This window comes from Manduca sexta, unplaced genomic scaffold (genome assembly GCF_014839805.1).
Source record: "Manduca sexta isolate Smith_Timp_Sample1 unplaced genomic scaffold, JHU_Msex_v1.0 HiC_scaffold_253, whole genome shotgun sequence".
NCBI classification, from domain to species: Eukaryota; Metazoa; Arthropoda; class Insecta; order Lepidoptera; family Sphingidae; genus Manduca; species Manduca sexta.
Genome location: NW_023593503.1, coordinates 1 through 14924, shown reverse-complemented (window position 1 = coordinate 14924; position 14924 = coordinate 1). Strand labels below are relative to the sequence as shown.

Below are 14924 nucleotides of genomic sequence, written 5' to 3'. Positions count from 1 at the left end.
TTTTACGTAATTTATTTGTATGCGTGTGATCAAGCTTCGGAGGCGCCGCTGGGCGTGGGCGGCGTGGTGGGGGCGGCGGGCGCGTGCGCAGGCGTGGTGTGCGCGCTAGTGGCGGGCGCGTGCGCGGTGACGCTGCGCCGGCGCCGCCGCCCACGTCACCACAAGCCGCCACCCGCGCCCACGCACCACGCGCACCACCAGCACCCAGACTCACCGCGCGCCAAGCTCCTGACCACGACGACGCGGAACCGGACCTCATACCCAACAACTACTGTACGTAACCCACTGATAGTTTCTTTTTAATGTTCTTGGTACTATGAGTAAATATTTGTTTAATTCCATGGCCCTCTTTACGACACGGACGTGTAAATTATGAACAGTAACTGAAAATATAATGATAATATCGACACTCCGGTAGCAGTGCGATGCCAATCATGACAAAATGTATAAACCACACGAAGTTACCCTGCAAGGTTCTATATAGTCCACTTTTCATTACCAATAGGTGAAGACACAACTCATTAAGAATTCACATGATATTGTTGAAGCGACGATAGCCTAGTTGGTTGTGGAATGAACAGCCAAGACGAATATCCGTAGGTTCAAAACCCAAGGGCAACACACCTCTGACTTTTCTAAAAATCATGTATGTATTCTTTGTGAATTATCGCTTGCTTAAACGGTGAAGGAGAACATCGTGAGGAAACCTGCACGCCTACGAAATTCTCTATAGGAATTTCGAAAGTGTGTGAAGTCTACCAATCCACACTAGGCCAGCGTGGTGGACTAAGGCCTAATCCCTCTCAGTAGTAGAGGAGGCTCGTGTCAAACAGTGGGACAGTATATAGTATAGGGCTGATATTATATGATGTGGTCACTTACCGACACTTGCCTTTTTTGTACAATACAACGGCGCATGAAACTGTGGCCCTCGCCGCATGTAATATTTGAGACATACCATAAGGATAATCGACACAGCGCCGCGCAGGGCAATCGGCAGTCTCCACACGCTACTCACGTCCGCGTGGATAAATCCTAGCAAGCGTGTCTGCACCCGCGCTCGTCTCTGAGCTGAGCCGCGGTCGGCGGCGGCAGCGGGAGGCTCCAGCGTGATGAGCTAATGCCATCAAGGCTCACGACACGCATGTTACACGCAGTCCCCATGTTGATATTAACCCATTTAGCATCGGAATGTTTGCCGGCAAACATAAAACGATATTGCGTGATAGGAATTGATGTTGTATTCATAACGCTCCTAATTAATATTTCTCGCACCCTGAGTTGTCCCTCAAGTTCACGTGGTTTACTCCACTGTCAATAACCGAGACGACGCCAAAGACTCGCCTGCGTTAATAGCCTTGACGAGTTAGAACACTTCGATTATATAATGAATATTTTCTTATTGTCGTGACAGGATGAAAAAACTGTTGAAAATTGGGCTCGCGCAGTCAAGTTGCCCTTAATCATATCGCAGTAACACACAAGAAAGCGTATACAGTTTATTTTGTCATTAACGGGTTTGAGTGCAAAAGTTAGAGACGCGAGCATCTCGTCTCCTAACGAGCTCTAATTGGAACCTGATGAGAGAAGTGACGCTAGACGGATCGTTTGCGCGGCGGCGGCGCGGCTGCGGCGCCACAGCGGCGACACGTCTCCGAAACTCGCGCGATAGGTTTTTGTTGCTCATCGATACGTGTCAACGTGTTATAATCAAATGCCAACTTTAGAACACAGCAATAACTCCTCACACCGCAGTACCAGGACAAATGTTAGGCTCACTAAAAAAGGACCTGTGTCATACTGAGGACATAGAAATATTATGAACTGAATATAATGACAAACTAAATTAAAGAATAAAGTAAGACATACAGTAATGCCAAAGTTATGTATAGAAAAACAATTATTGGCAGCACAAAACCCAGAATATTAGAGAAATTTATTGTTCACATGTTGTCATAGATTTCTCGCTTTCAAGCGGTATCAAGTAAAAGCCAAAGTTGCTTGCACTGTCAAAACATAGGACTTCTTAATAGAAGAAATGTTATAACGATATATTAATGAAGAAATGTTATAATTAACATCGCTTCCGTTTTGAAAAAATATTTGTACAGTATGATAATTTCTAGACTAAAGTCTTAGCTCCGGAGCCTGGAATATGCTTACAGCGTCTCGTAGGATTGTGGACCGTCCAGTGTAAATTCTGTGAACAATGATCAACGACGTCACAATGTTTGCAGATGGATTGCAGGGGACAGTGCTGTTCGTCGCGCCGGCGTGGAAACAAGCACGATTAAAATGATTAGCAATTTAAATAGCGACTTTATAATTATGAAAATTAAACAATCATCACATTATAAACAGCGGCGGCGCTCTCTCCGCCTCATCGCACACCCGCACCTGGCTTGAGCCCTGCACGGCACAGTTCGAATCATGTGATATTATATTTTTCTTTGAACTATTGCTGGCTATGCGGAGCATGTTATTGAGTGGCATAAACATTGTGTAACCCGCCAGCCGTATTGTGTCTGCGGCGCCCGGCGACTGTGTTGTAGTTTGACCTGCACTGACACCAGGCCCACAGCGCCGGTCGCGATATGCATATCCCGCAATCACATGACAAATAAACGTTCCATTCACAATTAAATTTGAAACACATTAAAACAAATATAATAAAAGGGCGCTGTGGTGCGATGCGATTATCCCGCAGTCCCGGGCCGAGCGCGCCCGCTGGCGCCATAAATCGCGCCCTAATGAATGCCGTTCTCGCCTCAATAAAAACTCCCACATTATATGATACAGCCGGTGGATTTATGCGGCGGCTCCGGCCCGCCCCCCATTAAATCTGCCGCCAAAATATTTTCATATTTGCCGGCACTTCCACTAATGCTGATCCCCGCCGGGCACACCGTCACACAGTCACATTGTAACAATTATATTACAACCATAGTCAGGTATTCCTTCATGTCACAGTGTTGTGCACATCATAATAATCTCACTCCTTAACAGAACCGTGATCACAGTTGTTACACATGGAGTCCAACCATGGTTGCAACAAGTTTTTTATTACAGGTGAATTACAAATAACTGGTTGATATTACGTATACATCATTAAATTGGTGAGGTTTTATGATGATTTAAAGTTTTCAGTGTCGTGTGTCCCGCGCTGTTTAGCACTGCAGCCAACTGTCGTATGCTCATTCTTAACTGATACTTACTAAAAGTTAGAGAGGAAACCAACGGCAAAACCAGCCACAAATCCACTAGGTGTAACTAGGAGATATTTACGATCATTGCATTCCACCAGAATACTGACAATCGCAGGGCACGAAAGTCAAATAAAAGTTTCGATCTGATGCCCACGGACGAAGATCATTTACCTGTGAGAGAGGGCCGAGATAACGCAACATTGCAAAAATAACCCTCCACGGGCGGTAGCAAATGGACCGAATTTATTAAGGAAATGCACATCCAGGAAGTCGATCAGTAGAGCGGACGATCGCCGACAGCGAGATTTATCGAGTTCTGTGGCGCCGGGCCGCGCCACTCCCTGTATAGGAATATAAATATTGTGAAGGTGACATGTGTGAGGCGGTATCCGTGGCACCAAACATCTTTTTCTAACAGAAAGCAACTAAGGAGCCATCGGGTGGTGAGTTACCATCACTTTTGAGCAATTGTAAAAGAATCACGCCTGGTGTAATTAATTTATTTCTTTATCTGGAATTTAACATAACATACTGCGGCAATATGTCTCGTAGTCGTAGGTCGCGTACATTCTTTACACTTCAAGTCGGCACCCAACTGATGGAGCACGACAGCAGGACGCGGTGCAGTGTTGCGTCGGCGGCGCGGTGTCGGAGCGAGCCGACGCGACGGCCGGTTGACGCGCACCGATTAATTATTTCTTGCGCCGTGACTTACGCTCGCCTCCGTCTCAGAATGTAGTGATTAATCAGGTTTTTTCGTCAGGATAAATGATCCACGGGTCGGCTGGTGTCGGTCGGGTGGCGGTCTGTGTGTGTGGGGGACGGGACGGGGGTCCGCGGCGCAATCTCCGTCGTTATTTATGTGCGGAGCGAGCGCACGACGAGCCTCCGACGCAGTGCCGCAAATAACAGCGCGGATTATGAAAAACACGCGGCCCGGACGCTAGGAAATTAGAAAATCCATGAAAAATGGTCCGCCCGAATTTAGAGTCACCTTTATCCCGTCAAGATGAATGTGCTTCGCTTAAACAGATTCCTCATTCGCTTTCACTTCGGCATTCGCAACATTTAATTAAAAGACTTCACAATTTGCATCGGCCGGGTGGGGCCGCGGTTGTGGTTAGAACCTTTGCTCGTTGCACTCCCTGTCATCAGCACACTGGAAGGCACCACGCACCCTCTAGTAATAAAATAAATAAAATTTAAAACAAACAATAAACACACTCCTAAAATATGTCACAATCTTGACACAAACCAAATGAACTACTACGAGTTATTGAAGAATTCCACTTCTCGCTGTATCATCTATTTATCTTGATAGTATCACACATTCTGGTAATTATATTATCATTTGGATAAGATTGCTTACTTTATTTACATAATTCAAATTTGTTTACATAGATATAAGATATACTTTGGTGTGTTATAATAAAGTCCATACGTTAAGCGAATAGGCTACCACAGAATGTTTACACGCTAACAACAATCTTTTATTTGTTTATTGCTTTAAATGACAAAACGAGCTTGCCGCTCGCCTGATGGTAAATGATACGACCGTCCTTAAACAGTAGAAACATGCACCACCTTGAATTACAAAGTATTGTTTGGTATTCGACTGCGCTCGCCATCCTGAGACATGAGATGTTAAGTCTTATTATGTCTAGTAGCTACACTAGCTGCAATGTCCTTCAAACAACACAACCGTGGCTACACACTGCTGCTTGAGGGCAAAATAGATAAATACATACAATAGCTCGAAAATCCCACGAATTCACATAATTCTTCTCTGGAAGTTCTACTTACAAATTTTATATCAGCAGTTACATGGAGACTGGAATTAATTATTTTATCTAAAATTCGTAATTATTAAACAAACTCTTATTCATCTCCTTCGGATTTCAAAATTTATTTCTGCAGAAAACTGGAAGGTTAATAACTATTCATCCCCTATTAAGACTTATAATGCATATTTGTTACCGTGGCTACTTGTGTACATCAAATCGAAACATGACATTACTAGTAAGACAAAGTATCAGTGCCTACCTAAACGAACTCTTGTATGCGAAACATCTACCACGAAGAACAATTGCACACTGAAAAACTAACTTATAATTAATAATGATGGCGCAATAATGATAGGAACTTGCGCCTGTGAAAGGTACCTCTGTAACAGCATCATTGACACGCTTGGAGTAAAGCCGGCTGTGAAACGAGGAGCCATATGCACGAACCCCATATCGAAGCCAAATATTATGTGATACCGTCATTTGTCGGAATTGCGTTTAGTGGAACCAAACTCCATCATACTTTCTGATGATAAGTGTTGTATAAGAATTACCTTAGGTGTATTGTAAAATATCTGAGAAACTGCGGTACAACGTCTTTTAAACAAATCCTTTGCCTTCAGGTAGCTAATGTGCTGACTGTAACGCGTGTGTTGTTGCAGGCGAGGCGGGGAGCGCGGGCGGGTGCGCGGGGGACGCGGCGGCGGGCTCGCCTGCACGCGCCGCGCCCGCGCCGCTGCACGCACCGGTCAGTATCCTTCCATTGCATTAACGCATTTTATTTACTACATGAATCATCATCAATATAATAACGCGAGTGCATGGCGTGTTCCCGGCGCTCGAGCTCAGCTCTACATAGTAATGCAAAACTAATGACTACGTACTCTACATAGCTATATCACAAATCCTATTGAATTAAATAGCTCCTAACTCTTTACTAAATAAAATCGATAATAGAAATAAGCCGTGCATGCCCAAATTCGGCCTACGTCCCCGATCCATGTTTTTTTATTTATTCAAAATGTGCTGTCATTTGTTTTATATAAACCACTAGCTTTTGCCCGCGGCTCCTCCCGCGTTATAAAGTTTTTCAGGCTAAAGTTTTCCGTTATAAAAGTAGTAGTTTCCCGGGAGCCTATGTTCTTCCCAGGATCTCAAACTGTCCCCATACCAAATTTCATCTTAATAGGTTGGGTAGTTTTTGAGTGTAACACGTTCAGGCAGACAGATGCAGCGGTGGACTTTGTTTTATAATATATTTTTAGAAATTTTTAAGAGGAACAATCCCGTCATACATCATTGTTGCATAACTTTAACGGTTTACGCAGCGCACGCAACGGAAGCTCTCAAAACGAATATTTTTCCCCGTTTTTGCAACATGTTTCATTACTGCTCCGCTCCTATTGGTCATAGCGTGATGATATACAGCCTATAGCACACCACGAATAAAGGGCTATCCAACTCAAAACGATTTTTTCAGTTCAAACTGGTAGTTCCTGAGTTTAGCCATTACTGCTCCGCTCCTATTAGTCATAGCGTGATGATATATAACTTAGAGCACTCTATAAACAAAGGGCTATTCAACACAAAAAGAATTTTTCAGTTTGGACCGGTAGTTCCTGAGATTAGCCATTACTCCTCCGCTCCTATTGGGTAAAGCGTGATGATATATATAACCTATAGAACTCCACGAACAAAGGGCTATTCAATGCAAAAAGGTTTTTTTTAGTTTGGACCGGTAGTTCCTGAGATTAGCCATTACTGCTCCGCTCCTATTGGGTATAGCGTGATGATATATAGCCTATAGCACTCCACGAACAAAGGGCTATCCAACGCAAAAAGAATTTTTCAGTTTGGACCGGTAGTTCCTGAGATTAGCTATTACTGCTCCGCTCCTATTGGGTATAGCGTGATGATATATAGCCTATAGCACTCCACGAACAAAGGGCTATCCAACGCAAAAAGAATTTTTCGGTTTGGACCGTTAGTTCCTGAGATTAGCCATTACTGCTCCGCTCCTATTGGGTATAGCGTGATGATATATAGCCTATAGCACTCCACGAACAATGGGCTATCCAACGCAAAAAGAATTTTTCAGTTTGGACTGGTAGTTCCTGAGATTAGCGCGTTCAAACAAACAAACAAACAAACTCTTCAGCTTTATATAATAGTATAGATTTGTAAGTCCGTCAACTTAGGAAACATCTTGCTAGTGGCTACATTACAATAGAATTAAATAAGTAAGTAAACACTTACCACAACGATTTCGATTTTAAAGTATTTCTGTCTATATTATTATAATATTGTTAATACGCGAAAAAATGTAAACAAAGGAACATTATTAGTGTTAGAAAGTTCCTATCACATCAAGTAGAAAATGCCATTGTCAACTACATGCACCTACTGGAATCTATCGGTTGTCTATAAAACAAGTTAAAGGAAGGTGTGTGGTCGTAGTGAGTATCTACATTTTGGATAGAGACAGCAGCGCGCTGAGCCCCGTAGGAGTCGGGACCGCCGCACCCTTCGGAAAGCGACCGACCGCGCCGCTCGGCCGCCGCCGCGCCGCCGCGCCGGGCCCGCATACGGCGAAACTAATTCAAAATGTGTACGCACACAAAACCACATCGAACCGCCGCTCTTCAAAGATTAAAATATCTCGAGATCTCTCCGGCATTAAACTTCATCGTATTTACACGAAAACTTCCGGCGGGAATTTACTTTGCCAAGTCCTCGTCAAACAGAAACATGGAACTCCATCTAACTCGGTTACCAACCGATAGACTAACGAACGAGTTGAATTTTAATACTCGGCGACCCCTCCGCCCTCCTCGTGTCGACGTCACCCCCGCGCCCGCCTGACACTCTCACTCCAGGACTCCAGGGTTAACAGTGAATAATTATAATTTATACGTACTTGATACAGTTCTAGATAATAACTAAGTAGGTTAAATTGTATTTCATTTTAAAACTTTGTAAACGACTCCGAAGGAGAGAAGGTATACCATGTAGCTATTCGGTTTAGGCCTTCATAGAAGTATATCTAAACCGTCGAGAATGGATGCTAGATAGGTCTGTAGTTCGTGGTAAATATTTTTCTGTGTCCAAATGTAACTAACTATCTTTGCTTTTTGATTTAACATGTTGATAGGCAGGTGCTCACTCCAGCGCTATAGTCATGTCAAGTGCTTACTGACAGTCGTGTGGATATGTGATTGCAGGCGTGCAACGGCCCCGGCGCGTCGTGGACGTGGGGCGCGCGGCCGCGGGAGCCGGTGGGGCGGCGGCGGGCGCGGGGCCGGCGCGGTGCTCGGCCGCAGCGTGTCCGCCACGCTGCGCGCCGCCCCGATCTCAACGTGGACGCCATCAAGGAGAAGCTCCTCGACCATCGGATCCCGGAGTCGTGTGTGTAGTCGGCGACCTGCGAACTGGGGACAATACCCCGCACAGTACCACACGTCACGCATTAAACGGTCATTTCAAATATTTCCTCCATTTAATGTTTCGAAATATTTTCACGGTACTTGATTGGTGACTGCTGTATGCTCTGCGGCCAAAAACTAAATTCAATGACAACTCAAACTCGACCATAATATATTTTCTTTATCCACACGGCTGACGAAGCGTGCCGTTTCGAGCCGCTTGGTGTTTTGTTTTCGCTATAGTAAAAAAATATGTTGTGTATAGTAATTAGGTTAAGTTTCAAATGTCATTGAATTGGTGTCGCTGAAGCGGCGGCGATGTTAGATCACGTCTCGTCGCCGCACGCCCGCTGTCGGTCGCTGGTCGCTGGTCGCAGTCGCCGATCACATTCCATATGAAACGGTCCGGCGCCGCGGCGTCATTTACTTAATTTGAATCCTTGGTGTAAATAGTAGTTCGTAAGCGTCGAGATCGAGTCTTTGCCACTTTTTTACATGTCTACAAGGTTAGCTAATTTAAATATAATATAAATAGATAGATGGATTCATTGTATTCTGTAAAAATCTGACTTAATGTAAATATCTGTATGAATGTAAGTGTAAGTCGGCGGGAGCCCGGAGCCCGGAGGACGCTTGTACAGGTCGCGAAGACGACAAAACCGTTGCCGCCACTACCCCAGCGCTCTATTGACGCCGATGGCTCGTGCGGCACCGGTGCTGCTGAGTGCTTCGGAGTGCTGCGCAGTGCTGCGGAGCGCGCCGCGCGAACCAAGTGTAACATATCTGATTGTGAACGAACGCGTATCACCACATATCCGTACTGTCTCAACCCATACGTTTCAGTTACAAACAGACTGACATCGCTGGACTTGTAGATAGCTAATAGGTAATTAATTTGTAAGATTTGTTATTAAAGAGTTTAAAACAACTCAAAGAGTTCGCCCTGCTGTTGACATATTTATTTTGGACGAGATTAAAGGTTGTCTTGAAACTAATCACTGTGTTTTATTCGGGACATGCACTCGTCTTATTCTACAGTAGGTATAACATACTCGTCAACACAGTGCCTGCTGATAATACACAGCATAATCGAAGCTTAAAAGCACGTTTCACACGGGTAGATTACTAACTATACGATTTACTATGCTATTGTAAACACATTTGGTATAGTAAAGTGCTAAATTAAATCTACTGAAACTGGTAGAGAGCTTTATAGTACTCTAGTAGGTGCTAATTCAATTAATTGACTCTACTGTTTACTCTACCCATATCCATCGGGCTAGAATGCAAAGAAGTGGTAGAGTTACGATGCAGATATCAGTTTGTGTCTTACGTAAAACCAAAGTAACGAAGCAACCGCTTTCTGTTACACTATTGACTTATATTTATAACTAGCTTCCGCCCACAGCTTCGCCCGCGTCGATTTCGGACTTCAAAAATGGAGCCGATCGCGAACGTTCGAGAATGTTCGTTTTACGAAGCTACTCGCTAGGTGATTCGCTAGCCTCTAGGTGCCAAGCAAGCCGCCTGCCTGTGCGTTCGCGACCTTATATATATACAAAAATAATCCTTATAGCATGATTCAGTATTCACGCATGATGGCTTATTATTAGCGTATTTCATGTATAACTTTGGTGTTTCTATACCGATTTCTATGATTCTTTTGTATGGAATATTTAATAATGTTAACTTTTTAATAAGGGATGACTGAGAGTGTTATAAACGTAAGAGTAGACAAATATAATGAGAAAGCTTCGAACTGCTAAGCTATCGGGAGTTACACGTGTTATTGTGAGTCAACCATAAAAGATAGGCATATGCTGTCGTAGGATATTTTTTACATAATTTTAAGGAGAATATTTCCGTCATACATGATTTCTGTGTAGCTTTAACCATTAAGGTTGCACACGCGACGGAAGCTTAAAAAATGGAGTAACTTCTCCCGTTTTCCCAACATTTCCCTTCACTGCTCTGCTCCTATTAATTGTAGCGTGATGAAAAGTATACTATAACCAGCACAGAAGTATGACAAATAATTGTACCAAGTTTCGTTAAAATCCGTCGAGTAGTTTTGTTTCTATAACGGTTATACAGACAGACAGACAGACAGACAGACAAAAATTTTACTAATTGAATTTTTGGCATCAGTATCGATCCCTAATCACCCCCTGATAGTTGTTTTGGAAATATATTTCATGTACAGAATTGAACTCTCTACAGATTTATTATAAGTATAGATAGATAGATAGATTATTTTGGAAATATATTTCATGTACAGAATTGACCTCTCTACAGATTTATTATAAGTATAGATATATAGATGATAGTTATTTTGGAAATATATTTCATGTACAGAATTGACCTCTCTACAGATTTATTATAAGTATAGATATATAGATGATAGTTATTTTGGAAATATATTTCATGTACAGAATTGACCTCTCTACAGATTTATTATAAGTATAGATATATAGATGATAGTTATTTTGGAAATATATTTCATGTACAGAATTGACCTCTCTACAGATTTATTATAAGTATAGATAGATAGATAGATTATTTTGGAAATATATTTCATGTACAGAATTGACCTCTCTACAGATTTATTATAAGTATAGATATATAGATGATAGTTATTTTGGAAATATATTTCATGTACAGAATTAAACTCTCTACAGATTTATTATAAGTATAGATAGATAGATAGATTATTTTGGAAATATATTTCATGTACAGAATTGACCTCTCTACAGATTTATTATAAGTATAGATTACTATAAAAAAATGTGCCATTACTAATATTTGCCAAAAGTATGATTGATCGTCGCCATCTATGTTAGCGACACGGTAACTAAAGGAACCGAATACCCTTAGTAATATGCTTACTTACAAGTTTCCCGTTATGAAATTAGATGGCGTTTTAACACAAAACAAATGTATCACGAGATGTCATTTTACGATAGAAAAATATTTCTTTTACCTAAATATTACTTACCCACTAACTAAATGATAATGGCATTAAGCACATCATGCAAGTGCAAATTGTGTGATGTTTGTAAATCTGGCGTCATATCAAAAACAATACAATATTTTTAATTTTGATTCAACGAAACGAGGTCTGCCAGGGTGAATCACCAATGTTTGATATATTTTATAGTTTTGATTTGTTTAACAATAATAAACAGCGTGATGGTTATATTTTAAATATTACACTAGTTATAAATAACGTAGCTAACGGCTTTTGCAGTACGAAATCAAAGCATGTGTTTCACGTGCTAGAGTATAATTTTTTATCCCTCGAATTTGATGCCACATTTAAAAACTCAACTTAGGTGATAGCTCAAGGTCCATTTTCATACATTTTGTTTCGGCTTTAATCTGGGTAACTAAACAAGTATTAGTAAAGAATTTAAATTCACGTCTAGTTAGTGATTAGTTCTCGCAGTTGAAGAAAAACGTAAAATAATTAATAATCATGGATATTTCGGCCTTTAAAATTTAATATGACGAAATTTTAAAGGCAGAAATATCCATGATTATTAATTATTTTTTACATTTTTCTTCAACTGCGAGAACTAATCACTAACTAGACGTGAATTTAAATTCTTTACTTGCCAATACTTGTTTAGTTACCCAGATTAAAGCCGAAACAAAATGTATGAAAATGGACCTTGAGCTACCACCTAATTCAACGGAGCTATTCTACAATACTCAAAGACCTACTACTTCATACGTTTAAATTTTACTTAAAGAATGTAAGAAATAATTGTAATTATAACAAAGAATATGTTAAAGAAACATTGATAAAGATCTAAAGGCGAAAACGTGCTGACATAGACGCTTCATTTGCACGCCACACCGACTTTACTTCTATATGTCGGTGGGCGACAAAAGCGGCGGCCTACATCCGCAAGTTTAAAGCCATATATGAACAAAGACATCAGACGATGTTAAATAGTAAATCCCGATAACACCCATGCCTGCGATGTAGGTGTCGCGGCGTTTCCAACTCACGGCAAGGAATAGGGACTGAGAACTTTGGCAGTCATACTAACCGTATAAATCTCTATGACGAAGTTGCCATTTCATATTAGTTTTAGTGAGGCAGTACAAGACGGTTTAAAAAAAATCAGAAACATAGTATAATAATTTAATCACAGAGTATAGTCATAAATTTCACAAAGCAATATTACATTGAATACATTAAATATAACATACATATAGAACAAAATTGATATCTGACGTCTCTATGACAAATTAACAACATTTCTTGTAAAGTATGAAAATAGTCAAAACATGCCAAATAATAAATTAACAATTTTATTTTTAATACGGTTTCGAATATTGAATAACATCTTAGTCCTCAAAGAATTATTTTCGGAATTCTCGTGTAGTCCTCGCAGTTGTCATAGAAAGAGACCGTCCGAGAGCGCAGTGAAGTATCAGTTAATAAGCATGGATTCGTGTGTGAGTGTAGTCATTCATACAGTATGCCAACCCAAATTGTTAATGAAAAAATGGGTTCTTTTGCACTCCAGTAACATTGCTGTTTCGAGGAACGTGCCGTCTGCATGTGAACCAGCACGAATGACTGTCTGCATGTCATCAAAGACTGACTGCATGAATATATACACTGTGTATGACAATATTTAGATCAGCGCCGCGGGACAAGCTTGGTGCGTTCTGCCAAACTCGTCGAGTGACTCGGTTCTATAAATATATTTCACGACACTGCGCCGGCGCCAGACAGCGCGGCGGCTGCCAGCGTCGCCTGGCGATCTACCTTAACTAGGATTATATATTGATACATGTACATAATATATACAACATTATTTCAAGCCGTTGTCAATGAAGTTCCCGGAGCGCAAGCGGCGGGCGGCGGCGGGTCACAGCGCCTCAGTACACCTCGACGCTCTCCTGGTGATGCACGGTGTCCTGGCGGAACATCTCTACGTCGGCCTGGCTGTCCGCGTGGATCACCTTCAAGCGCCCTTCCTACAAGCCCGCTTGTGTACATTAATAGCTTCATTTAAAAATCATGAGGGAGTTGAGCCATCGATTTACAACTTAATTGCACAACTCGACCAAAAATATTTCCGCAGCAGCGTTACACCTTCGATAAGATTGCCGACAGCATAACATCGAAATAAATCAATTCCGTACATGGAAGGCTGGCAAGGCACTAAATATTCTCATAATATAGTACTGAATAGATAACTCATCGGTTGTTTATTTAACTAGTTTTATGATTAAAATTAATAAAGTTCACCTTGGGGTGCATGAGTATGAAGGGCAGCTCGGCGACGAGCTCGCCGCTGATAGCACCCAGGTACAGCTTCACCTTCACGCTGTAGCTGACCACTATACCGAACGCATCACGCTGCTCCGGGTCCAGCAACCTGAAAACAAATCACCACCTCACTATGCGGCACGAGGTGTCGGTCCGGAGAATCAATATCATATGCTCTTGTTCCTTTGCTATTATATCTGTTGCCGAATTTGTACTGTTTTAAGTATAGGCCAATCAGTCTTTGGAAAATGCTGTATCATAAAAAAAAACCTCTGTAGTCAATAGTTCCCATTATTGCAGATTTAGTCAGTGAGTTATATTTTTGTGATTTATTTCTGGGCAGGTGGGTGCACGTTCACCTACATGCACCCTCGTCCCAACGCCCATGCATATCGTGTATCGCGTCTCAACATATTATTATAATCCACAATACATATACACGCTATACATTACTCAAGTCTACAAATATACAGTATTTTTTTTTATTGGGACTATACCAGTATAACATGTACAATACAAGCAGAGACAAACAAAACATATACTTAAAGAAAAATACAAAATTATACCCATTGTACCAACAATGGGAACCCTCATTCAGCTCCTTGCTGTAGTACCAGCATGACTGATACTGTAGCGCTGATTTTCAATGAGGGACCCAGGTGACGTACGAACACTAACTTGGTGTGAACATTTGTTGCAACTGCGATGAAATATAACTGTAATCTGTCGGGAATAAACTGTGGGCGCCACATACTTACTCCTCTAGTGAGCGATGGTGAGGGTAGAGTACTCACAGCGTGGTGGAGGCGAGTGTGGTGTCAGAACGCTTGAGCTGTCCGTCGAGCGCAATGCCGCGCTTGTCGCGGTTCGAGGAGAGCGTGGGCGTCAGGTGCATCACCTTCTGCAGGTTGAGCCCGGCTGCAGCGGACACCCGTCCCTGCCACATACATGCCATTAAACATATTCATAACTTATTTAATCGGTACACAAATTAAATTATTAAAAATAATCATAATTAATTCAATTACAAGAAAGGTTAAATTGTTAAAATTATTAACTTATCTACTTATTAAGACTAATATTGGTCTAACTTTTATTTCAAAGAACTCTTTATCTCTAGTGGCTAGAATTTAAATTTAATTTAAATATTTGATTTATTAAGAAACTAATCGATCTACATGCTCGCGTATAAATCTTCTCAACTCTAGAAGTGAGATCATAT

The 14924-nt window shown here is 41.5% G+C and overlaps 1 protein-coding gene across 1 annotated transcript; it reads right to left on the bottom strand.

Moving 5' to 3' along the window:
• Positions 1-12548: 12548 nt before the first annotated feature.
• LOC119192255 (arrestin homolog) lies at positions 12549-14672 on the bottom strand. The gene is made up of 3 exons (XM_037446082.1): positions 14497-14672; positions 13682-13811; positions 12549-13407 (listed from the first exon to the last, which is right to left on the bottom strand). Exons 1-3 carry the CDS (start codon positions 14655-14657, stop codon positions 13309-13311), a joined length of 390 nt encoding a protein of 129 aa, XP_037301979.1. The 5' UTR covers positions 14658-14672; the 3' UTR covers positions 12549-13308.
• Positions 14673-14924: the final 252 nt, after the last annotated feature.